At 41.7% G+C, this 27,671-nt stretch overlaps 1 protein-coding gene across 1 annotated transcript in view; it reads left to right on the top strand.

The window, feature by feature from the left end:
• The first annotated feature begins 10,025 nt into the window (after positions 1 to 10,025).
• The window catches only part of ST7 (suppression of tumorigenicity 7), a 137,488-nt gene continuing 119,842 nt past the window's right edge, over positions 10,026 to 27,671 (top strand). The window contains exon 1 of the mRNA XM_039726672.1: positions 10,026 to 10,502. Coding sequence (XP_039582606.1) covers positions 10,352 to 10,502 — 151 coding nt within the window. The 5' untranslated portion in view covers positions 10,026 to 10,351. The remainder of the gene's footprint in view (positions 10,503 to 27,671) is intronic.

Below are 27,671 nucleotides of genomic sequence, written 5' to 3'. Positions count from 1 at the left end.
AGTCCCCTGAGGTAAAGAAGGGACTCAGCTTCCCTGGAACAAATGTTCTTTTAACTGGCTAAAAGAAAAGAGGCTATCTCCTCTTGCAGATGAAGTGTTTATGAACATAATTGAAAATTACAGCATCAAGCACTTGAGTGCATGAAAAGTACTTTTCATTCTGGGCTGCTGTGGATGGACAGTGTTTCTTGGTGCCTGCTCCAGCAGCCTCCCTGCCCGCTGTGCTGGATTGCTGGGGTGCTGGGTGGTGGTGTTGCATCAGTTGCAGAGGCTGGGTACTAAAAGTTAGATGCCCAAAGGCAAAAACATTCAAGTTGTTGCTGTGCTGTGAAGGTGCCAGAAGTCTGAACTGTGCAGCAAGGGGCCCACAGATTAGCCCTGGGATTTGGAATGCTGTCATGCTGCCCTGTCCCAGGTGAGGCAGCACATCCAGTTGTAACACAAGATGTGTCAGTGAGGTGATAAAAGGTACAAGGCTGCGATCAGTTAGGATTTTATTTATGGAAGAACGGTGCCATGTGTTTCCATTCAACCACAGTTCCTGCTCGGCATGTGACAGGGAGGCTGATGCTGCAGCTCTGAGGAAAGGCTCAGTTCAATTAAAGTTGTGCCCCAGGAGTGTGAGTTTGATGGAGGCTGGCACAGCACTCACAGCCAAAGTCTGCACTGTACAGTGCTTGTGAGCTGCAGCCTCTGCTACCCACCTGTCTGGTGGGCCCACATGTGCTGCAAGTGTTCATTGAGCTGTGTTCCCTGTCCTGGCACAGCCTGTCTTAAGGCAGGCACAGCTAAGGCTGCTGCTCCAAATCCCCTGGTGGCCCTTCTGTCAATAACCTGCTATTTGGAAAGTGACCTGGGTCCAACCATGCAGTAATAACTTCCGCATAATTTGGAAATCAGGGAAAGAGACTTGGAAAAGAAGCAAGGTAATTACTAAATAAATCAATATTCAAAATAGGAACAGATTTTAAAAATTATACCTTTTCAATTTTGCTGTGACACTTAAGGCCACATTAACACTTAAGTACATGCATACTGGAGTACAAATTGGAGCTTTCAGGAGCCATTAGCAGTAGTAGGAGGAAGAAAAATCTGCTTTATTCTTCCCTTTTACATGATGGGATTGTCAAACCAGCTTTCAGATGCTGTAAAACTGGTAAGCTTTGCAAGTCTGTAGCTTAAGTGTAACAACAGGAACAATAGCGAGAACGATTATCCAAAAAAGCAGTTTTTGATTACAGATTCCAAAGCTGAATATTCAGTTGGAAGGTTTCTGAAAAATAGTGGCGTTAGAAATCCTTAAATGGAACGAAGAATATTGGTTTGGTTTTTTCCAGAGTGTGACACCATCAGCTGCATCTTGGCTGTATGTGGCAGGACAGACTTGTCTGCTTTGAAGTAAATTGCTAAAGATTATCCTTTCTCTCCAAGTTCTTCTAGGTTTTAGTAATACTAATATTAAGGTAGATAGTAGGAAAAGCTAAATCTACCATCTGCCAGGTCTTGACCTTTTTTATCTTAGCTGTGAGCAAAAAGAAAGGTTCTTTCCCATTCTCTTTGCAACATATTTTAGGTATTAGAAGAATGTCCAGAGACTGTAGCTATTTGATTAAAGATTGAATTTTATTAAAGATTGAATACTGCAACTCAAATTTCTACATGAAATCCAATACTCCGAAGTAAATTCCCTTACATCCTGCTTTTTGCTTTCTGCTCATTTTGAGACACTTGTTTTTCTCTGTGAATTGTTCCTGTCAGCCCTGATGATACTACAGGTTGTCATGATATTAAGCTGGTATGTGGATTTCCTTTTGCTAGAATCTGATCTTGATTGTAGTAATATTCTCTAATATTACTTTCATCACCTATTAGGAATTTTAAAACCCATGCTGAACTAAGGAGATAAAACCAACCAACCAGCCACTGCTAGGTATGTATGCCTGATGTTATCCTTCTCTAGTGACAAAGCAGGTACTGGGAGTGTACAGAAATGAGACCATCTGTAGCCTCATAATGTGGACCAGCCAGCACATGGATTCTGAACTAAGTGCATCTTGGCATGAAAAGATGGGCTGCTGTGAACTTTTCCAGGGCAGTGAACTGAATCCTTGTTATCTAGGATATTGTGCCAACAGCAGGCAATTTGTTTTTCAGTAGGTACTGAAGTCAGTTAAAACTGAGGAGTTGAAATGCACCACTCTGTTTTGTACTACGAAGCACTTAACATGCTGTTTTCATACCATTTTTCTATGCAAAGGGAAAGGAATCAATGATCAGTCCGCTGACAAGCTCTGAGGTGTATCTCACCTGGTGAAAACTGGAGGTAGCTGGTGTAACATCCATGCAAGCACTTTCCATATGTCTCAATGTGTGTAGGGACAGATCTCCTCCACCAAGCTAGCCAGAATTGCTTCTATAGTATCAGAAAAGTGTGAGTCATTCAAGAGCCTGTTTAAAGTTCCTGTAGATATGAACTGAGTATGAAAGGTCCTTTAGCTGTCCTTGGTGCCAGGAGCCAGCTCAGTTGCAAAAGGCTATACCTGAGAGATGCTGCTAAGAAAATAAATGCCATATGTTCACAAAGAATTGAAGTGCTGCTCCTGTTCCAAGGCTTTGGTGCAGGGAAAAGGTCTCTGCAAGACTGATTCTCTGGGTGCAACAGAATTTGTTAATCAGTAATTGGTCTGTGTCTTTTCCCAATTCATTACTAAACTTAGTGAGCTGTCATCTTCCCTTTAAGAACTTGTCTACCTCTCCTTAGCTCTTTCAGCTGGAAACAGTGTGCCTTGCAGTCCTACCAGCAGTTGATGTGGCCAGTTACTCCACCTGAATGTAAATGAAGTGTACCAGTATATAATTTCCCAAGGAATAAATCCAGCTACCTGATACTTCACCCTCCTGGTAAGGTCCTTTTGGACACAGCAAAGTTGCTACCCAGGTTGTAGCTGCTGACAGAGTGGTAACCCGGTGCCTGGTGTCAAAACACAGGTGATGACAACATGGAGAAACAGGGCAGTAGCAGATGCAATTGGGGCACTGTCCGAATCAAGAATTATTCTTTTAGGAATCATGAAAGTTACCAACAAAGTAACATACCCAGTGAAAGAGGTTCCGAGGTTATGTATAACAGTGGGTTTTCAATGCAGTTGATGGGTTTGCTATAATCATATGGCAGTCCTGTGGTGGAGATCACAGGATAAGTGACATGAAAGAAACCATCAGGGAATGAGTAATACTACATCTATAGCAGATTTCAGTGATAGGTGCATGAGGCCATGACATGAAAGAAACCATCAGGGAATGAGTAATACTACATCTACATAAAAGATTTCAGTGATAGGTGCATGAGGCCTGGGATATGTACTGAATAATGGGACTGCAGGTATCTACGGGTGCTTGGAGTACGAGCACACCTTGTTCTCAACAAGTGGGTGGCCTGTGTGAGAAATGCCAGTGTTTCCTGGGCTGCAGGCACCCACCTCACTCCTACATCTGTGACAGTCTCAGCTGAGGCTGTCCAATCACACTTGGCTGTGCAGTAAATTCAGAGCTGCATGGTAAGAGATAATAAGTAGGTTACCAGCCAGCAGTAATTTATAATGGATAAAGTAATTTTATATTGTGCTTACCAACAGTAGTAGGTGTGAGAAGGAAGAAAATCTTCTCAACCAGGTGACTTCATTGCCTTACCCTTCTGTGCTCTTCATAAACTGAAGGAGGGTGAATGACAAAGTTTTTTTATAAAAGCATAGATATAATGTAGAATTCACCTAGACCTGAGTTTAGCCAAAGAGCTTTATTTGAAAAATGTAGAAGAGATACCAACTATTGAGATTAAGAGGGGAAGGAAGGCCTACTGTGAAATCAATAAAATTAGTGATTAGATTAGATACTAGGAATAAATTCTTTACTGTGAGGGTGCTGAGGCACTGGAAGAGTTTGCCCAAAGAAGTTGTGGATGCCCCATTCCTGGCAGTGTTCAAGGCCAAGTTGAAGAGGGCTTTGAGCATCCTGATCTGCTGGAAGGTGGGGCAGTGGGTTGGAACTAGATTATGTTTAAGGACCCTTCCAACTCAAATTCTATTATATGATGTTCCATAAAAGTTCTTCATGAAATTATTTCAGGTAGTGAATATGAGCATCTTCAATGCAAGATATGCCTTTGGCAACAACAATTAACACTAAGCCTTGGTTTAGGTTGTTAGGCAACCCAGGGCTCTGTACTGGTGGCAAGCTTTGTTCTCTCTCCCCTCTACCCATCACTGCCCACAAAGGACCTGAGACATGCTGCAGGGTCTGTCACGTCCTTCTAACTGAACAAAATTATTGTAAAGACAAGGGCTTGCTATAAAGTGTCACTTTTGCAGCCAGGAGACTTGAGAAGATTTGAGAAATAGCCATCATGATTTTTCCTTTCCAAACTCTTAACAGAGTACATCACGGTCATTGACAAGGCTTTCTTAAATGTAATGTGGTACAGTGACTGCATCACTACTAAAAGGGAAGGCAGGATGGACTGAATTAAAGGATGCTGTGAAAAGGCATTTGGATCTGAAGAATGACTGCTGGGTGCAGAAGAAAGAAGGCTGTGACCCAGTAAGAACAGATCAAGCAAAACTGAAGGGCAAAGGAGGGAAGAAAGTAGGATGTGATGAAGCCAACATGTAAGACAGACAATTGTTCTGTATCCTAAATTTAAAGACAAGCTCATAGGGACCTTCATCTGTGGATGGTAAGAAGAAGAGGCTCTGAGGGAGGTTTTCTCAGCAATGGTATACTGGATGGGAGTGGAAAGGCAAGACAAGCAAGCGAATGAGAACATAATTGCATCAGACAAAGCAAAAGGATATTTTGGTCCTTGATTTTTCAAAGGTTTAACAAGAATTGGCTTGGGAGCCAAATCTGTCTGTGATATGAGTAAGGACATGCCATTTAGATGCTACCTGCTTCCTTGGCTTTCTCAAGCCCTTCCTGCCTACAGGCAGAGCTGTTTTTGTCCTCTGTAATCATTGCCAGCCTCAAGCAGCTATAATTACCTGTACATGAGCCAGCACTGTGACTGCTCTGTTTCCATCCTCTGAATTTCTGGAGATTAAGTAAAATGTAACTGTCAGTGGATTTCTGTGCTTCTACCAATACATAGCAGGTAAAGATGTCATGTTGCAAATGTCAGAGGAAAAAAAAAAGCTCCACTCTGCTAATTGCAGATTTCAAATAGGAGGAGTTGAGACCTTTTTCCTCACTTTAAAATGTCTTTTCGTTAAATATAATATCAACACTCACTAAACTGAAGATCACACTGAACATATTTTTCCTTAAAAGAAAAAGGTCAAGATACCAATCAGTGAAAAAAGGCCAGAGGTTCTACACTTCCCACAAAAAAAAAAGAAAAAAAAGGAAAAAAAAAGAGTAGATTTACTGTTTGGCTTTAGTCCAAGGCATGGATGTGGGGAGCAGGGCTTTTGTCCTTTTCCTCGACCTCAGTAGGGGAGGGAGAAAGCAGCGCTGGTTCCCTCCGGGCTTTTTGCCATCTGTCTCTGCCTCACTGTTCTCGCACAGCCTCCTGTGACGTACAGAACATGTGTGGATGCACATCCACATTCTGGCTTGTGGAGAGCTCCCTTTTGAGCAGGGGCCAGCCTCGGAGCTCGCATGGTTCCTTGTGAATCCTCAGCACGTACCATCTTGCACAAATACTGACGTGGCCTGCCCCAGCAGCTCTCACAAAGAAGCTTAATAAAATGCCTCAGTGAATGTGTGTGTCCATTTCACAAAAACACCTAAGTGCTCCTGGGGAATATTTGCATGGATTTAAAATAACCACAAACAATTTGCTTTATCAAATGTGTGTGTTTGGGCTGGGGCACTTCCCCATCTAGATGTCTAAGTGTGCTGACAGGGTGAAATTCCCATCTCATTTTTAGGGGAAAAAATGTAATTAGGCAAAAAAGCAGCAGAAGAAAACAGGTTTGGATTTTTTTCAGTTTTTCTTTTTGGAATTTCATTGGTTGTTTTTTTTTTCTGGTTATTAATGTATTGGTTTTTTTTTTTTTTTTTTTGTTTTGTTTTGTTTTTTTTTTTCTGGCTATTAATTATTTTGAACACTACCCAAAAATACTGAAACTCTGCTCTGTACCAACATCTTCATTTGTCCTCTCTTTGCACTGACATCTGATTCTTAACTTAGCCAGTTCTAACCTGGGTTTTGTTACTTGTCTTGCAATTAGAGCAGTGGGTTGGTTGAATTTTTTTGTGAGTAAAGGTCTTAAAACAACTTTCAGGCAGCCCTTCCTCCTTCCCATCCAACTACTCTGACACATTACACAGTACCCTGTTTTCTGGAAGAGTACCCATAGCTATGGACAACATTTTGTTAATAATGGAGACCATTTTTTTAAGCTTTTTGACAAGAGGTGCTCAAGGCATATTTGATTTTTCTTCATTAGTAGCGGTGGCAGGTTTTTAAATATTACTGTCTTTAAGCAGATTATTCCTGTAATACTGTAATATCCTACTTTTAGAATAGGGAACAGAAACTTCAGCCTGGGCACACTGTTCAGAAGTCTGTAGTTGCATGATTTTGCAATATCTTTTTTTGAACAAAAATACGTTGATTAAATCTTTAATTAAGCATAAATTTTATTTCAGTGTTTCTTAGCATATTGGCAATTCTCTGGATTGTGTCTAACGATTGTGTGTACTTTAGTTGAAAACAGGTTTTTGGTATGTGATTACAGCATTTTATGCAGACTTTGGTATGTCTGAGAAATGCTGTGTACAGGATCCCATGAACTCTCCTCCAGTGCTTTCACTCAGGTCGGGAGCACTGCTTCTCAACCACTGCTGGTTCCAGCTTCTACTGCCATCTCCAGTTCAACCCTGATATTGTTGAATATGCAGCTGATAAACTTAATAGGTGCTCTCCATGCATATGTATTTATATGGATGTAAATTCACATCTGGACATAGGCATGCATACTTATGTTTGTTGTTGTTTGATGTATATCTAGATTAAAAAATGTTGGGCATAACACTGCTTAATGGGATTCAGTTGCTAATGAGGCATCAGCTGAAGGTCAGGGGGATGTCTGGCTTCTTTTAACCAAGCTGACAGTGTTTCCCAGTGCTCACATATATATGTGAAGCTCATGTTATTCTCATTTCTACCCTTGCTGAATGTCCTTGACTAGTGTGCCTGGCCATCTTTTGGCTGCCAAGACCTCAATGCAATCTTATTTTATAGCCAGGTTCCAAGAAGGTTATGGGCCTAGAGAAAGTCTCTCATTCTGAACTCTGAAATTATCAAACAGAAGATTTTTAAAGGTTTACTAAAACACCCAAACATTAAAAAAACTGCTTCTTTGGATCTTGGACTACTTTGGACCCATACAAATATTGGGTGGGCAAAATTCTCAAACTGGACTTTTCCGGCTCAGTGGTCCCATCTATTCTTTCTTATTTGCTCAAGGACCCAAGCTCAAGAAAATGTCCTTCTGAAAAGAAACAAAACTTCACTGTAACTTATGTTTAGTAACTGTCATGGCTTCTGCTTCCTGATTTCATTTAGCAAAGTCATCAACAGTCATATGAGAAATTAGGAACTCTCAGCTGGGTTTATGGCAAACGAATTAGTAGTGTTGGCACTTACAGGTATTATTTTGATGTAGGAACTGAGGCCTTGTATGAGAAAACACTAAACAAGTGTTAATTGAGTGGAAAATCTTAGCAGAAAGGTAAAACACTATTTCCAAAATTATTTTTGTCCAATGATTCATTTCAGCTGTATTCTGTCATATCTTGACTTAGCAAATGAGTGCCTGAAGCCAGATGACACTCAAAATTGTGTCTTTTCATAGTACTGAACAGTTTGCTTCTGCCTTGTGAAATGCATATTTCAAGGCTTTGTATTTACTTGGAATTCATTCAAACAGAACTGAGAGACAAGAGATAATTTGTGTTAAATAGAGCCTGAACGGTGAACCTGCCTTGAGTGTCAGCTTAGGTGCTTCTTTAAAACAAACAGCACAAATGTAATTTGTCATGTGAATGCACAAAGCTAGTCATGAGTCACAATATCCAGCACATAATTGCTTGTCACCTCACACAAACATTTGGATTTGGACACATGCTTTTATTTTCCCGAGTTTTTTAGGGTTTTATTTGGGTTTTTTGTTAGGTTGGGTTTTTTAGGGTTTTGGGGGGTTGGTGTTTTTGTTTGTTTGTTTTGTTTGATTAGGGGTTTTTTTGTTTGGTTTGTGCCACTGTTTTTTGCTGTTGTGTTTGTTTGGGGTTTTATTTGGTTGGTTTTTTCTTTGTATAGCACCCAATGAGAAATCCTTATTTTTTATTTAAATACTTTATGCTCACTGTAAAAACCCTGGAGATCTGGAACTGAAATGCATAACATGACTGCAAAGTATTAATAACTTCTGTAATTTCAGGGGAAGAAGAAGCAATGGTGCTTAGAGGAAGGAAGGCATGAAATTAATAAATGTGCTTTAAGTGGGCACAGTTCATAGTGTTTTGATCTTCCAGGAATACAAGAGATATAAAGAAAGCAGACCTGGAGGAACCAACACAATTCACTCCTGCCTTTCAATAAAAGACAATAGAATGAAAAGTTGTTTATAATAGGAAACTTTGGAAAAGCCCTATGCACCATCTCTATCTCATAGATAAAAGAAATTGGTCAAAGTCAGTTTTTTAAGATAAGCACTAACATACTGAAAATTAAACTATGGAGAGAAAAATTTATAAAAGTGAAAAATTCCTTACTGCCTTGGTCTTTTTGCTAATACATGAGAAAATGTGAGGGGAATATTTTGATTTATAAATAACTGCATGATTGAATAAGGTTGAGGTTTTTCAGATGTGACCTAATGTATTAAGAATTTCTTCCCTTTAAAACTGAGAGGGGAAGCTGAAAAATTTGAAATGTGGTTTTCTTTGGTATGTAATTAAACTATAAATGACCTTTTATATAGTTGATCTGTATATTCTAATTTTAAAAGTTTTGTGATTTATTAGCAAGAAAAACTTCTGTCAGTCCTGCACCAATATTCTTATATGGGGACCCTTAACCAGAAGATCCTGTCACCATCAAATGCAGAAGACACAGCCCGTGTTCATTCATCTTCAAGTCCTGCAGTATTCTGGAAGAATAAATTTCGTGCCTTTGCTACCATGAGAAGGTCGAAATTTGTACAGCTACAGATTTGTTTTTGTTTAATGCTTTTGGGTATAGTAAACATTCTAGGAAAGCTACTATGTTTTTCTCTGTGGTAACTATTTCTTTGGCAGACTAGAAGATCTCAGGTCGGACTAGTTATGACCAGTTGGAGAAATTGTCAAGGATTTTTTGTTCTTTTGGTAATAGTTTATAAATATACTTGTTTCTTAAGATGCTGGAGAGTGTTATCCCAGTGGACACAGACTGTGGAAACACAGGAGAGAGATCCAAACAAATTGCAGTACGTGGTGCATATTTACTTAAATGTTTGTAAGCTGTGTGACACCAAAAAAAAGCAGGGATCAGCCGTGTTTACCGACCTGAATTTTTATCACATTCTGCTGTCAAATCTTGTTTCACTAATAAATACCTCATCCAGGAAACAAGCAAAATGTATTTCTCAAAAGTACAGTTTACTGGTTGAAGTTTCTGCTTTACTGACACCACCAGAATCAGACACATATCTAGTGGGTGTCTTCCCTGCCCCTGGCAGGGGGGTTGGAAGCAGATGCGGGTCCCTTCCCACCCATTTATTGTGCCATACAGTTATCTTGCACGGAGGAGAGTTTTGCAGTTCAGGACTCTGCTGAGCACGGTACACACCAACACACGCACGCAGGGACTTCTGTGCCTGTTTCATTATCCCAGCAAGAAGCCCAGACGAGTCAACAGCACAAAAACATCCTACGCGAGCCCTTTTTAGGCTTCAACTCCTGTTGCGCGCTGAAAATGCCGCCAGAAATCATTGTTCAGGATCGTGGAGCCCTGTGGGGAAGAAGCGGCGCGGCCTTTCTGCCGGCCCGTGCCGCGGTTCCGCCGCCGCCCGCGCGGCACGTCCCCACCCGCCGGGCCGGAGGGAGCTCGCCAGAGTCCATTTTATCGGGCCGGCCCTCGCCGAGGCTCGGCGGACGCGGCGAGCGGGGGCAGAGCGGCGGCGCCCGGGGGCAGCCGCAGCGCCCGGCGGGCGGGAGAGGCGGCCCGGCCAGCGAGAGGGGTGAACCATCCCACAGACACGCTGAGAGCTCGTGGCAGCAGAGAGCAGCGTTTGCGTTGGCTCCCCCACACTCCGTTCCCCCCCGCCCCCGGTTTGTTTTTTTTTTTCCTCTTTTCTCTCCAAAAAACATGGCTGAAGCTGGGACGGGCTTTTTGGAACAGCTCAAGTCTTGCATCGTCTGGTCCTGGACTTATCTCTGGACGCTGTGGTTCTTCATCATGCTCTTCCTCGTCTACATCTTGCGGGTGCCGCTGAAGATCAATGACAATTTGAGCACAGGTAGGCTGTGATCATCTGCCCCGTGCCCTGCCCGGCCGGGGGTGCCGCTGGGGGAGCGCCCCGCCGGGGCTGGACTCCTGGCTTGAGCTGTTTGCACTGTTCGTGTTGTACTCAAGCATTCTCACTAAGCAGGATTAAACTTCAGTTGTGTTTCTGATAAATATTAGAACTCAACTACTTTTTCTGAATGATAATAAGTAACGAGAGTGTAAGTTCCCTGGAAGATTATCGCTGTTGCAGTGGACTTTGCTTTGGGTGCTGAGCCTTGCTAAGGCAGTGTGCCGCTGCTCTACTGAATCGGCAGCAGCTTACGGACTGTTAGCCGCTCTGGACTGGGCAGTTACGGCTTTATCTTGAAATTGCTTATTTTTCCTACCCATCTACTTTGATAATTTAATTTCTTCCCCCCTCACACACACACTCTCCCACCCCCCTGCTGGACAAGACAAATTAGTTTTGGGGCAGATGAGATGTAACCCATGTGGCATCCCTGCTGCTGGGAAGTCAAACATTATCTGAGCATTTTTCACCCATCCCTATGGCCTGTTCTCATTCGATAAGCCTCTGGCAATTCCAGCATCAAAGAAGAATTAAAAAAAAAAAGATTCTGCATAAGGCAGCTCTCACTTTAAGCAAAAAGGCAATTATAAATTGTGTTTATAAATTATAAACTTCACATGTAATTTTGGTCAAATTTTCACACTATTTCTTTGGACAATATCCTGCTTCTTTTGACATTACCACACACTGATTAGAACGGGAAGGAATTCTTGTTGCTTGATTCTTAATAATTTATGTAATGCGTATGTCCCAGGTAACCATTGCAGGCCATGCTTGTCAAGCAGAAATGTCAGAATGCTTTATATTATAATTTTTGCTATTACAAAAAATCACAGGCATCCATCTGAGACCTAATCAACCCCCTCTGATTTCTTCCTGAGTTCGAACAAAGTAATTCTTGATGCACTTTCTCATTTGAAATGTTGCTCCAGCTGAGTCATCTGGGGGTTTACAGAAATGTCTCAAAATGCAAGTAAAATGACAGTATGAAATCTTTGAGGAGTTTAAAAAGGCTGAAGAAAGTCCCAAAGCACCTGATAAAAATGAGTTACTGGGGAGAATGATAGACCATCAGTATGGTCTTTATGCATCATCTGTTCCTAAATGGAATTTATTAAAAAATTAGTACCAGTAATAACATTACCATTTTTTGTTTTATTTAGTTTTTCAAAGTTTTTGTGAATGAATAAAAACAGATTTAATTTATTGTGGATTGTCTTCCCCCTCAATCCCTCCCAGCTGATTACAGTTGGATTCTACTGCCATTAGTTTAAGGTTGATCATGAAATACCACAGCACTGATGATGTGATACCAATCACATATATTTCAGTGATGTGAAAATGAATGTGTAAATGTTGCTACTAAAACTTCTGTGTGGCATAAAGAAATAGTAGGGTGATTTAAAAAATGACTGGGTATTTTCCCCGAACAGGCTGGATCTGTTGGTGAGTTGAGGTCAAACAAACTGGTTTTCAGTACCACCAGAGACAGTAAGTTTAGGCAGCCAGTTAAAAAACTGCATATCCTCAGGTATGGTTTGTATGGTATGATTTAGAAAGGATTTAGATCAAACACCTTAAACAGACCCCACAGTGGGCTGCTGTGATATGAAGGAATGGTGTGGCATGTATGGGAGGGCACCTGCCACAAGGACCTGGTGCTTGCTGCTGCTGCATGATTTTGTTTTCCCATGCCTAGTGTTAGTATTTCTAAAAGGAAGTGGAAAAGCTGGAGAAGATAGTGGGAAAATGGTTCCAAGGCTGGAGAGAAGCATCAGAATAAGATTACAGTATTGTCATGGAGAAAGAAATGACCTTTTAATAATGAAAAGAATTACAAGAATTGATGACGAGGAGAGAATAAACTCAATTTTGTTATAATCAGATGTTAATTTGTAGCAAACTTGAATCAGCTGCTAAAGGAGCCTTTGGGATTTGCATGTCTGAAAGTCTTCAAATCCAGTGGTGAAATAGGAATCACAAGTGTTCATGCAGCCTTAAACTGCTTTTTGGCAAGGGCAGGGCAGCAAGCTGTGCACCACTGGCAGTCAGAGTCATTGCAGATGGTTTCACCAAATGGAAGGGTGGTTGGTCACTTCTATCAGAAAGTCTGGGTAAGACTCCCTCTTTCAGTGTTGTAGAGATGTGCACACCCAAGCATTAGTACATGTTGGTCATCCCGTGTGTTTCAGTGAGCTCCCAGGCTTGAAGGGCCTCAGTTTGGCCAAGCAGTGTCCTTGGTGGAGTATACCCCAAGGGAAATCTAGTCTGTCATATAAAAATATTAATGTAAGTCTGATTCTGGTGTTTCATGTGGTTTGGTTTTTTAATTTCTTTTAAGTTTGATGTCCAGATCAAATCATAAAATTATGAATAGGAGAGTTTGAACTATTGTACTACTATACCATTAGCCAAGAAGCAAGAGAGGTCACTTAATATGCCAGGCTAGAATATTAAATACAGAATAAGCAGTTGAGGAAGCTGATGTTGTCATCTTTTTCCAAAATAATTAAACGTGCCTATTTTATATAACATGCTGCATTTTCTTCCCATGTTGGCACTTGCATGACTTCTGAATGCCACACTAATCTGAACTAAGACACACCTCTTCTAAAAATGTGCTTGTTTTTCCTGACATGAGAATTTGGATTTCTAGTCATATCCTAGGAAGGAGAGAGGCACTGAAGTTAAAATGTTTTTGATGATTTTATTTATCCTTTCAAAGTGCAACAGAAAGACGGTTTTAATGACCAGAGCATTGAGTGTGACTGGCTTGTGACAAGGCAGACAGGAGGAAACCTCTGACTTGCCGAGGGTGGAGAAAACAGATAAATTGATTTCCTAAAAGTGTGAAAAATAAATACAAAAGTATGAGCTCTGGGCCAAGTCTGGCTCTGTTGGTGTCTGTGGAGTATTTTTATTATTCAGCTGTGCTGGAGCAAGGCCCTGTGGTGTTACCAGCTGAGCTGCTAGAGAAGGGAGCGTTACAAGCCTGCAGAATGGAAGGAAACAAGTGAAGTTATCCTGCCAGGCCCCTGAGGTCAGCAGGCCCAGGGTGAACACGGTTGGAAGAGCAAGACTACATCACCTTGGGGACAGAGTTGTTATCTGAGGAACATGGTATATTTTTTCATTATGAATTTTATAAAACTATTATTATGACATTCCTACTGAAATAAATAGCTAAAATTTTCATTAATGTGAGATTTGTAATCAGGTAATAGACTTATTAAAGCCCAGAACCTGAAACAGTGCACATGGTGCTGGCCATTTGGAGAGGGAGGAGGCTGGTGTGGAGAAGGGCTGGCAGCACCGGCCATCACCAGCTCCCCGCTCACCCTGTGCTTTGTGTGGCCAGGGGGTGAAGTGAACGTCTTAAAAGTCCTGTAAATTTAGGATAACAACACTTTCTCTTGGTCCAAGAATCTCTCAGAAGACACTAAATCGAGCGGTGTTTTTAGTCAGCATAGCCCACCTCAGATGTGTTCACCAGTGTGTGCATTGCACTGACTTCAGGAAGCAAAGCACTTGGAAAAGACCCATCTTATGAAACTGCCTTGTGTTAAACCATGCAGGAAAGCTGCGGGTGATTTCATTAGCAGAAATACTGCAGGAGATGGAGAGATGGAGCCTGCCTCTCGGGTTTGGGCTATGCTGTCTTAGGGTGGTGGCTGCTGTCAGTGAAGCTCATCTCATCTCATCTTTCTGATCTTCCCTTTCTGCACTTCCTGGCTCTGCAGATCTATACTGCACACTGGTGCCCCAATAGGCTGCAGTGTGAGAAAAAAGTAACTTTTCATTCCCATGGTCTCAAATTCAAGTAGCAGCAGAAAACATTTGCCTGTTATTGAAATTTAACTAATTTCTCTTCTTCCCTGCTGCTGATAATTTGGCCGTGTGGGGCTGTGCATGCGCAAGCTGCAGTAGCAATCCCCCCTTAGGACAGAAGGTTTTTTTGGGCACTGGACAGCTGGCAGTGTGTGTTCCCTGGGCTGGGGGCACGGCTGCAGGGGCTGGGGCTGCCAGTGCCTCCTCTCTCTGAAGCCCCTGCCTGTGTGTTTGCTGTGATAGCATCTTGACAGCGGTCAGGAGGTATTGTTCCCCTTCATAAATTTAAGCCAGTGCAGTTAATCATGAGGGCTGGAAAACATTAACCTGACAAAGGCCAGGGAGTTTCAGATAGTTTGAAAGCCAGTGAACAGATTCTTTCTTTTAAGTAGAACTGAAGCACAGTTAGTTTTAGTTCTCAGACTTGCTGGTGGTTGTTTGGTCTTTCTTCAAAGCAATCTGCCGTCCTTGCGATGGGTTTCCCTGTAAGCATCTGCTGTGCGAGCTACAGAAGGGAGTGTGGTGGTGGGCGAGTCAACAGAAAACCTGGAGCAAAACTTTCATGCCACCAAAGGGGATGCAAGAATTCTTAACTCCCTGCAAGTGCCATGTAGATTTGTTTGGGGCATTTTTAAGAACTTGACTGTTGAAAGTAAAATTTCAAACGCATGACCACTTCTGTCAAGGTCAGCATCAATTTGCATACGAAATTCACAGAATCAGTTGCAGATAGTTTGCTCCCTGACCCAAAATCACTTACATTAATTTTTTCATTTCTTAGAATGTAAATTAAATATTTACTACATACTGATCTTATTTCCTACTTAGTGGAATTAAAGTAAATAGTGTTTTCCTAACTGTTAACCCCTCTCTTCAGTTATATCACTTACAGTGCCAGAAAGCATTTGTAGTTACTGCTGAGCTTCCATTCAGGGTTTGGATATTGGAGGTTTTTTTGGTCTGCCTTTTTGGGTTTTGCAAAAATCAGTTTTTTACTGCTGTAGGCTAATATTCAGGAGGTTATTATAAAACATGTTTTAACTGTTTTGAGCATGTGTATTTTCATCATGGTACACTTTGAAACTCTTCCTTTAATTTTTTATGGAAGAGATTATGATGTGCTTCAAAGTAGTATGTTACTTTTAACAGAAAGTGGACAAATCTTTGTAGGTTAAACTGGGTATTCTTGGGGGAAAAGTCATATCAAAACCTGCTGGATCAATGCCTAACGGATGCAGTTTACAATGATACTTGTTTTATACAAATTTTAACATTTCTTCACCAGCTTGACTTTTTGGTTGAGCTAAATTTTTCAGTCAGATCAGATGCTGGAAACGGAGTGAAGTTTGTAGGAAATGCAAGGCTTTTAGAAAATACTGTTTAAAAAAATTGACTATCTTTCTACAAAAGCCCTAGAAGATTTGCAGTTAGTGTTTCAGGGGAAATGTATAAGCTAGAGCCTTCAAAATAATTTTTGATAACATCTTGATTGAGCTTACCATAACACTGACTGATATACAACCATGGAGCTGCACTGCCAGCTTCTAACTGAAGTCTTATGTCCTCTGTGTCCTGATGAAAATCTGTGGAAATGCTCCTAAAACTGGATATGTGTACTGGGATTTCCCAAAGGCACTGAGTGCCTGGACAAATTTAACCCAAAAAAGAACATAAGCCCTCCATTGTTCACAGGGGTCATAGGTCCTAATTGTCTGAGTGGCTGTGAAAATACCACCATTCTAAATTAAAGAAAGAACTTAAAATTGATGTTTTGGTGTTTATTTTGCAAAGCAAATGCAAAAATCCAGATCATAAATTTGCATTTGTGAAAGACAAAAGAAGTGCTAACTGGTGTCAGTGCCTCAAAGACTGAAGGGAGAGAAAAAAGTATATAAATCTGTGCCAAGGCTGTACATTAAATGAAAGATAGAAGGTCAAGATGCCTGCCTAAGAGCAGCACCTGGCAGGACTTAGGAAGATGATGTTTCATGAAACGGGGATTTTGGAGGGAATGACCTGCCTGTGTTTTAAAATGGATTCTCTGAAAGGAGCTATGGGGAGTTCAGCAAAACCACACTGTTAGCCTAAAGAACCTCAAGCTGTTTAATCACAGAGAAGCTACTTCACAGTAAGGAGGTGTAAGAGCTTTAATCTATTTGACAAACATATAGTGAGTAAACTATATTTGGAGTAAAATTCATGTGAACTTGTCAGAATTGGGGCCCAAATCATCAGTGGTCTGAAGAAGCAGCCTGGCTGTGAGAAGTGCTGTGTGCAGTGCTCTTGCTGTAATAGAGAGGTGGTGAAGTGTTTTTTTATAAAAGATTTTTGAAGATGTGTTTTGGACCCAGCTGATATGGCAAGGGATATTATGCCTCTCCATCTTTGGCTCTTGTATTATTTCAAGACCCTCAGGGTAATGAGGATTGCCAAGTTCTTCAGTGGGAGTGAAATCTAATGGCCTGTAGTAAACAGGAAAGCTGACTAGTTGAAACACTGTCATGCTGAGGTTTAAAAACCCCTACACCCAGCTAAAAACACCTGCTGATGGTGTGCAGGTATGTTGTGCACAGGGGCTCTGATAGTCCCAGAAGTGCCAGGGCTTTTGTGCACATGCCAGAGGGTAGTCCCTGCTGAGTCCAAGGTTTCTGTGTGCTGTTCAGTCAGCTGGCAAGCTCTGTGCTTAAGGGAGAGTTATTTGTCTTGTTGGCAAGTGGAAAAGCAAATAAAACCACTTAAGTGGTGACTTAGGTTGGAGGGCCAAAGCAGTTTCTTCTGGACTGGAGGAATGAACATTGCTGTCAGAAGCTAATGAACTCTTTGGTGTGGCTGCCACAACAAGTCAGGATTCACCCTTTTTTATCCAAGATTAATTATTCAAGAAGGTATTTTATATTTAGCAAAATCAGGCCCTGCTTTAGGTACATGTCAAAATGTTGAATACAACAGAGAGTTCTGTTGAACTGTACAGGGAGAACTAAGGCAAAGGGAAATGAGACCCTGATGCTGCAATCCTTCAGTGGTTTAGTTTGTTCCACAAGCATAGGCCCAGGGCTTTACTGCACTGGTAATTAATGTGCATGAATTCTCAAAGACTTGGGCCTGCTGCAGAGAACCTGTAGCAACATGGGGGATAGAGTCCCCAGTTGTTTCTGCCCACAGGTAGTTTTTCCTCTTGTGATTTGATGATCACACCTAAGTTTTGCCTTTTTTTACCAGAGCTGTTTCAGGAATGTACTTAGGGCATCTGTCATAGAATTCAGGGTAACATCTATCCTGGTCCTGTGGACAGACTATGAGGTGTTTGTGGGGATGTTACTGCTCTGTTGGCTGTTAAAGGGGGTGGCTGAAGGCTCCTTCCACCTGTTTTTAAATTAGCTCTTTGTGGCACTAAAGGCATCTATTGAAGGATTGTGTTATAAACTCCAGCATGTCTATGAAGTGTCATGTGGACCAGTGATGCTGTGTAAATACTAATGAGGTAAAGTTGCTTTGTGAAATCCCAGCACAGGCTAATTGGAATTGTTTTGTGTGTGTCTTAGTTGGGCGCTGCAGAAGGACAACCAGTTTTAACACCAAGCTTAAGAACACTAAGCTTAAGCAGCAATAATGTATTTAAAGACAAGAGTTAATGCCACGCTTTCAGCAGACAGAACAAACATGTTGTAACTGTTAAGCCTGAGGAAAGGGCCTAAATTCAAAGTCCAAATCAAACCTCGCCAGCTGCTGAGAGAAGACAAGGATTTATTATTGTGGAGTCTAAACTGGAGATTTGTCACTGTGGTAGACTCATTGCTTAAGTGATTAAGTGCACTTAAATATACCAGTTAGAAGGATGAAAGCTATAGGGCAAAAATGAAATGCAGTCATCTTTAAGATTCTTATTCTGTGTAGTGTGCCAACTGCAACCATGAGAACTAATTTCCAGCTCACTTTCTACAAATAAACTTGGCTTATTAAATGTCAGGAATGTTAGGTTGAAATGCAGGGTCTTGTGTGCAGTGGCAAGACACTCAGAGATCAAATTTAATGCACAAGAAATGTTATCATCATCGTCATCTTATTTTGTAAGGCAGCCATTTATTTCTCAAGAAAATACGCCTGTAACCTGAGAGTGTCATAGATGTTGAACTTCACATAACTAAATGTTTTCATGACATGTCGTGTATGTTTATGCTGAGGGCTGAAAATTGTTTACGGCGTGGCTTGCTCTGAAGCAAGGTTATATGATCCACTAATGCACTTAATCTTCCATGTGAAATTTCTTTTGCTATTTTTAATACTGAAGTTAACTTGATAGCAGTGTACCCATCTGGTATGTTTTACACAAATCTTGGCTTAGAGTCCCAGGCTAGTCATTTCCTCAGTTTTCAGAGAGAAGGTTAAACCAGAGCCTGTTAGAGAAGGCTTGCAGCTGGCCTTCTGCACCCTGTGCAGGGGACAAGGGGACACAGAGTCCCGGGGTGAGGCTCAAGATACTTCTTGAGCAGAAGCCAGCTTTGTGCAGCAGCAGGATGCTGCAGCTGAGCTGATGAGCCCTGCCTGTGAGGAGAAGAGCCTGAGGGGGTCCTGTGCAGAGCTGCACTGGTGCACAATTACTGGTCTTAGAAGCCAGAAGTGTCTTCTCTGTAGTGCTTGACTTGCTGGATTTATGTGCCTGCTCAGTGTAGGCTCCTGTATTGTGCTGTGCTGTTATAAAAGTGCCTTCTGGTCCCTGTGTCTGACTGTCCTGCTCATTGGGTCACAGGATGGAGGATTGATGCAAGCACAGGTGAATCACTTTAGCAGTTAATATTGTTCTATATATTCCCAGAAATTCTTGTCAAGAGTTTACTGCTGAAAAGTGCTGATGACAGCTGTGTTAGCAGTCTCCCCAAAACCCACATAGTCTTGTGGGAACACAAGTCCCAAGGAGCCCTGATTTGCTCCAGGGTTTCCTCGGGTGTCTGAGCTGCAGGATTTCCTCAGACCTGGCCAGGAGGGTTTGGCCTGTGTTACCGCTGAGAGTGTTTTGTCAGCAGCTCTGCAGAAGGTGGAGTTCCCACCCTTAATGCTCTCCTGTGATGTGTATGTAGGGGCTGTGCTTTGTGCCACTGGAGAGGTGTACAGGCCTCTCTGGGTCCTGACTCCAACACTCCGTCATATTTTACATTATCTTCCCGCAAACTGCTGCACTGAAAGATTTTTTTTTCCAGAATTTGGTAATTCTCATGGATAGAAGCTCTGCTCTCACTCTCTCTGAGCTGCAGGATTTCCTCAGACCTGGCCAGGAGGGTTTGGCCTGTGTTACCGCTGAGAGTGTTTTGTCAGCAGCTCTGCAGAAGGTGGAGTTCCCACCCTTAATGCTCTCCGGTGATGTGTATGTAGGGGCTGTGCTTTGTGCCACTGGAGAGGTGTACAGGCCTCTCTGGGTCCTGACTCCAACACTCCGTCATATTTTACATTATCTTCCCGTAAACTGCTGCACTGAAAGATTTTTTTTCTAGAAGCTCTGCTCTCACTCTGACTTGGATGTATTGGTGGCTGGCTTGCACGTGTTTGTGCTCGTGACAGCTCTCTCCTTTACCTGCAGAAGCAGCATCACCACCATGAAGACTGGTTCCCAGTGCACTCATGTGGGGTTTTTCCTTCCTGGCCATCCCTTATAAGATTGAATCAATTGGGTTGTCTTCATTTGTTCTTCTAAAACTGCTGGATGTCCTTGATTCTGCTGGTAATACTTTATTCTTTTAGTTTTCTGGCCATTTCATAACTGAGTTTGTCCACTCTACATCATATGCCAGGGTAAGGCTTCACTAACTGCCTTATATAGTGTAATTAATCCTTCTCACCTTCCAGTAAAAATAGTTTTCCTTGCTGGTTCCTTGCCTTTTGCCCCATTAACTTTGATAGTGTGTCCCTGGCAGCTCATGGTTTTGGTAATGAAAATTCTCTGTAAGGCTCAGTTGGCAGCTCCATGTGCTCTCCACACCATCCAGACTGGTTTCTCCATCTCCTGTTTTAAATAGCTTTCTACAGCACTGTCAGTACTTTACTGAAATCCAGACAGTTTAGAGCTACACATTTTTCTTGGTAAGAACTGAATATTTTCAGTAAAGAGGCACATCTGATTGGTCTGGCATGATTTATTTATTTTGTGTTTCATCCTATTTTTTCACATACCTCAATTGCTTAATTTATTGTTATACTAAAATTCTCAGTAGCTTGGGTCTGCATTTTAAAAACAGAAATATTAAGTACTCTAGCATAATTTGGGGGATTTGAGGGGATTTGAACAGTCTATTAAAACTATCTCAATATGGGGCTTGCTTTTACAAATGTTATTTCCTTCAGCAAGTTGCTTTCTGTACATTCTCTTGATCTTACACTCAACCATGTCTTGAACATGTTAAGTCCTTTGAATTATATCTCACTTTCTCTTGTCACAGTGTCTCTTTTCTTGCCCTTCAATTATTTTTCCCCAAATTCAGCAGTTTTGTTCTCATTCAAAAATGTAATAAGTATTCACTTTGGAAACTACCATATCCTGCTTTTTACTTTACTGTGTCCTTACTTACTTTGTTGAAATAGTCTTGGTTTGTTTGATTTGGTTTGTGATCTATTTTAACTGTTTTTATACAGATCTTAAGTTATTACTCAGTCTGACTTTTCCAGATATAGTTTTATTTCTCTGCGTTTTGTCCTTACCAAAGCAGAGGGAAATCTTTGAATGTCCCAGGTCTTGCTTGTACAGGTGTTACTTGTACAGGGCTGATATTGCTTTATTTGAAGGCCTTAGCTGATAGACTAGTCTCGCGAGGTAGAAGTTGAAATTAACTTTACATTATTGTTTTGAGAAAGTCTGTGTTGCAATTTTGGTCTCCTTGGAGCAGTTGGTAAAGCTCCTACTGACTTAAGGAAATTATAATGTTACCCCAAGAGTATTTTCACATTGGTCTCAATAGAAGAGGGTATAGAGCATGAATGACTCTCATACACCTCAGCAATCTGAAATACATTTGTACATTTGCTGCCTTCCTGGATTTGAAACACGACAGGTACCAAGACACTGAGAACTGATGACAGAGCTGGTTAAATAAAGGCATTTAGCGTAAAAAGAAGTTGACCTGTCTAAATCTAATCTGCAAAGTTTCTTAGCTGCTTTTATGTTTAAAACTTTTTAATCAGTTCTCATGCCACATATTTTTATAACTCTTGAAGTTGCAATATAAATTTTCAGTTTTACAAGGTAATGTAGGCTTTCTGACAGTGTGATGAATTTTGCACGACATAAGCCAAACCCAGTAATTAATAAATCACTCACTGAAAACTTAGGGTGCTTCAAGTACTACTCTACTCTTCTGTAAATCCAGTAGATCTGAAAATACCGATTTTTCTTCAGGCCACATTCAAACTGGCAATGACTGATTATGGAGCAATACTGTTGTTGGGCGATTGTTTTTATTTTTGTTTCTGAGCAATATATACAGTAATAGATAAAATATGTTATATGATATATACAAAATATATTCATATATATTACATTATCTGTTATATTTATGTTAGTAATGTATAAAATAAATAAAATACAGTACTGTTCCCCTTGTGTTTGAGGCTAGGCCTTTATCATTTGGGGTGCAGAGTCAGTGATGTGCGGGACTCATTGGCATTGTTTGCTACTTTCCTTAGGTGAGCTAGTATTACAGACTTGAAATAAATACCCTACAATATCTTCCTTACAAATCTGTTCTTCCCCTGGCAGCAGTGTGTGTCTGGGTGCTGCCATGTCCTGGCTGTGCTGCGGGGCTGTGGTGGCCCATCCTGTCTGTTGGTGTGAGTGACAGCGGCCACCACGAGGTTATTGGGAGGGGGCTCTGTGGCTGGGAATGCCAGCCCAGCTTGGTTCACTGGCAGAGCAGCTCCCACCCTGGGGATCACCCAAGATCTCAGCTCTTCCACTCTGGATTATGACCCCTTTGCATCTTGGCAGTGGACCCCTTGAGCTGGAGTTTGTGGTTTAGTCCAGGCTGAACACTGGAGACTTTCTCAGTCTAAAATAAACAACCAACAATCCAAAAACCAGCCACAGAGAGCCCACAGACAGCTGCTCTGGCCATGAGCTCCCTGGTATACACAGCCCTCTGTACGTTACCATCGTCCTCTTTCCAGTGCACACGTGATCCTTCTGCACGGGCACAAAAATCAATAATAAACAGTAAATGAATAACGAGAAGCCTGCCAACCAAAATCTCTCTTGTTTGCCTTCGTGTTTGTTTTCCTTTTCTAATCTAATGTGACAGAGGAGCATTTAAGGGAAAAGGATGCTGGGAATGATGAAATTTTATAAAGCCTTTTCTCACAAATGCCTTTGTTTTAGGAGCGAGGGAGCTTGGTGGTACCCACGGTGGCCGACATTCCCTTGCAGAGCCTTGCACTGCAGGCTAAGGCCGTGGGCTCCTGGGCTTAGTTCCTCAGAAACTCTCTCCTTGTGTAAGCATCAAAAATCCGTGGTGTTAATGCAGTAGCTAGGGACATGTCTGGTTCAGGGTGGGCTCTACAGTTTTCTGGATGTGTTTTATTTATATACAGGAGGCAGGTTTTATCTGCCTTTGGTCTTTAAGGTGAAGATAAATTCTCATTAAAAGTATCTTTTCTGTTCCAGTTTGCAAGATTAGTTTGTTTGGGACATATATTTTAAACACATAGACTGGAATTATATCTGCAAGGCAATATTTTCAGAAGCACCTGGGGTATTTAATTGCCTATGCTTTAGTCAGCCATTAGTTTACTTATTAACATGTACTTATTCATGTACTCCTTATACTAGGCATAATAATAAACCAAACAATGCTTTTCTAACTGAAAGAAAAGCATTTAATATCTGATACACAATGTATTAGGTGCATCTGTAATGGCACAGTATTCTTTTACTCATATGCTGGTGTAATTCTGCACATCACAGCCGTTGCCTTTGCAGGAAGTTATGCTGTCAGTTTGGAATAAAAGCTAATATTAATGAGAGATGTGAGAATACTGTAAAATAATAATAAACCTAAAATACGTCAGTTCAAACAAATCTGGCTATGGTGTTTGTCTTCTGTGAATGCTGTAGTTTAGCAAAAACAACATTGGCTGACACAGGTCCTCAATGTTGTTGTTAAAATACAGGTCCCTCTGGTCTGATGATCAACAGAGGTTTGAATACTGTTCTTAATTTATAGTGAACAAATAAATGGCGTATTTACTTACAGAGACAGTTAACACTACTGTTTGGCATATTGCACTTTTAAATTTAGTAGAAAGGATTCATTGGATTTGAAATTGTAGTTTTGGTACGCGAGATGTTTATCACGCAGAAACTAACTAGGGGCCAGTGCACTGGCATTTGACTCATGTCCATTTTCTAGTGGTTGCTATTCAGCTGGGAGCAGTGGGGTCAGATTTTTGTTCTGTGCTGTTGGTTTGTACAATTTTTTCCCCCCCGTCTTTGGTGGTTGCCTTCCAGTCCTTTCCTCGGTGCTTGAGCCAGCCCTTCACCGTGGCTCGCTGTGCTGCTGTGAGTAGATTTGCGTGTGACACTCGGTGATGTGGCAGAAGTGAAAGGGCCTTGTACGGTTCTCGCACTAGAGGGCATCCTTCCTTTTAACGACACGGAGCCACGCCGGGACACGGAGCTGTGGCGGTGAGGCGTGACACAAGCCCAGGTGTGCCTGCGTGTCCCAGACCTGGCCAGGGGCACCACAAGCAGCGCCGGCCCCCGCGGACACAGCCCTTGCACTGAAGGAGCGTGGGGAGCCCCTCCATCTGCAGTGGGGACCCTGAGCTGTCCCTGTGTGTTACCCACTGAGGGGACGTGCTACCGGGGATACAGTCACATGAAATAAAGAAATAAAGGGCCATCCTACAACTGATGTAGTTGTAAGGCAAAGTTAATTCCCACCCTGGAGCTTCAGAGTCTGCTTGGGAGGGGGTCCTGTGGATGGCTTTTACAAGGTCAGATGAAAGATGAGTTTCATGACGGGTAAATCTCAGTCTACAGAAAGCTGAAAGAACTATGAGGACTGTCATAAAGCTGGATTATTTTAAGTAGGACAAAAAATGGAAAATGCAGGACTGGTTGTTGACTGAAGGTGTCTCATATTTGTTTTCCTGAAGTGAGTACCACAAAATGAGCTAAACAGTGAGTTAAAACCAGTTGTGGTGATGGGTGCTGTGTGCCCATGCTCCTGCAGGCTGCAGGCTTTAAGACAGTGAGGACAGTTTAGGTGCAGGTGCTGAGGAGGTGACTAATACCAGCCTGCCTCTATCCCGCCCACTGCCTCAGCTGCTAAGGCCACAGTGTTTTCACAGACATAAAGTACTTTCTGAGGCTCTGGAAAATTTGTGCTAATTGTTGTGGTGTAACGTGTGTCTGACTCTGGCTGACTGACTCTGTACAAACAGCAAAATTATATTTATTTCCTGAAGGTTTGTCTCCTTCCCAGCTGTTATTAGATAGATCTCATGTCTAATCTGTCTGAGCATTTGTGCATACATGCAGACATGGCTTTATTGTTGGTTTTGTATGTGTAGAAATAAATTTAAAGTGTATGTTATTTTTTGCGTATCCCTTGCCTACCAGTACAGCTAATCTGTTCCGGAGTCTGTAACTATGGGCACTGCTAAAAGTTTTTAAAAATGTCCCTTTTGTTTCAATATAAATCTTATAAGAAAGAATATGCATATTGCTTATTTTAGCATTTGGTGTCTTTTATAATGGATTTTTCAGGAAAGAAATCACTGCCTTCCTTTGATACTTATGTTTGCCTTGCTAAAAAAAATCGTATACCAGATTGTTCTTTTATAAATCAAATCAATCAAGTTCTAGTTCTGCTCATTCAGTTTATTCTCAAGCTGCTTTATATTCTTTCCCTGGACTGCCATTGATATTTTTTGTGTACACAACATCATTAATAAAAAGTGTAGGTGTTTGAAACTGGTCAGACAGTTCAGACTCTTCAACATCAGGATCCTCTGGAATAGTGCGTGTCTGTTTCATTGGGATTTTGTCCATGAGTTTATTTGGGAAATTTCAACTAGGTTGGTGCTTAAGTGCCTTGTCTTTGCATGACTGTGTGTTAAATGCTAGCTCCTACCTTTATGTCGTCCATCCAGACAGACCAAAGATAAATTTTAGGTGATAAAAGATGAAAAACAGCATTGCAGGTGGGGTTTGGAGTAAGTTGCCAAGTACTGAACGGGTCTCAAGGGTTTGTAATGCCAGCTGTCCACCTGTTCTGCACTTACTGGATTGATTTTTTGTGTGTGTGGCTTGTTGTAAATGAACCACAAGATAAAGAGACTTATAATGAGGCACACTAGGTACAAGCAACTGAAGTACTTAAAATGTTTCTCTGTAAAGTGTTCTAATGACTAAGTAGTCACATGTGTGACATGCTTTTATGACAGATATTCATAAATGGAACAAAACATTTTCTGGTGTCTTTCAAGGCAGCACCTTAACTTTAGAGAGATTTGAAAGACAAAATACAAGAAAACAAATTTGTATGATCACCAGCAAGTCACATTGAATTTCAAGAGCATAGGCATAGGTGCTCTGTTCTGGTGAGTCATCTCCTGTGTCTCTTTTCAAGTCTTGTCTCCTCTTGCAACTAACATTGTATAAATATTTGGGAGTGCAGTGCCTTTCAATAATAGCTGCTTTGGTAGAGGAGCCCTTGGCCCTTCCTTAGCTTACTACATCTTCTTATTCTGAAAAACAATGGCTAGGTCAGAAGAATTAAAAGGAGTTTGAATGTGAAGTAGTTTGCTCTGAAAATACTTTTAACAGCTATATTTCCCCAGTTGTATTGTCACAACTGCAGCTGAGAACAAGTAAGTTAATGTAAAATATGAATGGGGTTTACTGTGTATTTTTAAAATTAAAAATCATTCTTCTTATGAAAGGAAAAGGCAAATGGCTAATTTATTGATGAATTTCTCAAGTATTTCTCTGTATGTATTAGGTTTGAATGGACAGGTTTTGGTAGCTGGTGGGCTGCTGGTGGGCTTCTTTTTGAGAAGCTGCCAGAACATTCCCATGTGTGTGGGTGGACCCACCACTGGCCAAGGCCAAGACAGTCAGAAATGGAGGTAACACTTCTGTGGTAACAGATTTAAGAAGAGAAAAAGAAAGGTTACTGCACAGAAGTAATTGTGGCCAGAGAACAGTGGGGTGAGAAGATGAGGAACAACTCTGCAGACACCAAGGTCAATGCAGAAGGAGGGCAGGAGCTGCCCCAGATGCTGGAGCTGAGATTTCTCTGCAGACCATGGTGAAGCAGCTGTGCCCTGAAGCCCTTGGAGATCCACAGGGATCCTAGGATCCACCTGCAGCCCATGGAGGAAACCCACACTGGAGCCTGAGAGGAGGATGTGAATGTGTGGGAAATGTGTTGAACCAGGCTCCTGGCAGGGACCTGCAGACCATGGAGAGAGGAGCCCACCCTGCAGCAGGTTTCCTGACAGGGCTTGTGACCTTGTGGGGGAGCCACAGTGGAGCAGTCTGGGGAGGACTGTTGCCCTTGGGAGGGCCCCCACACTGGAGCAGGGGCAGGACTCCTCTCCCTGAATGGTGCAGAAATGACAGGTGATGAACTGACCATAACCCCATTCCCTGTCTGCCTGTGCCACTCTGGGGAGCAGGTAGAGCTGGGAAGGAGCAAGGGGTAGGGGGAAGATGTTTTTAAGGTTTATTTTACTTCTTATTGTCCTGCTCTGATTTTGGTAGTAATAAATTCTGTTACTATCCCCAAGTTGAGTCTTTTTTGTCTGTGGTGGTGTTTGGTGAGTGATCTCTCCCAGTCCATATCTCATGAACCCTTTGTTTTATTTTCCTGTCCTGTTGAGGGGGGTGGTGCAGCAGCTTTGGTGGGTGCCTGGCATCCAGCCAAGGTCAGACCTGTAAACCAAAGGTTTTTATGTGTTCTTGATATTTCTGAGCAATGTAGAGAGAGTTTTGTATGTGCAACCAGGCTGTGCTCCAGAAACTACACAAAACATAGAAACCTCTGTGGTGAAGTCACTCAGCATTTCCAGTGTTGATTTAAGGGAGATGTGGACAGATTTCTGTTTTTGTGGGGGTTGTGTATTTTTCTTGAGAATAGGTAATACCAGATGCAGATTCAGCAAACAATGGAAAATAAATCTCAGTGAGTAGGCAACAGTTGTGATCTGCCCCTCCTTCATTTCTAGTTTACTTTCTCATGTGAGTTTGCTACTTGGCTTGCCTTTTTATATGCTTATGGATAGTCTTACTGTAAT

This window comes from Passer montanus, unplaced genomic scaffold (genome assembly GCF_014805655.1).
Source record: "Passer montanus isolate IOZ18808 unplaced genomic scaffold, ASM1480565v1 scaffold6, whole genome shotgun sequence".
In the NCBI taxonomy this organism is placed as follows: domain Eukaryota; kingdom Metazoa; phylum Chordata; class Aves; order Passeriformes; family Passeridae; genus Passer; species Passer montanus.
This window is presented reverse-complemented; position numbering and strand designations above follow the sequence as displayed.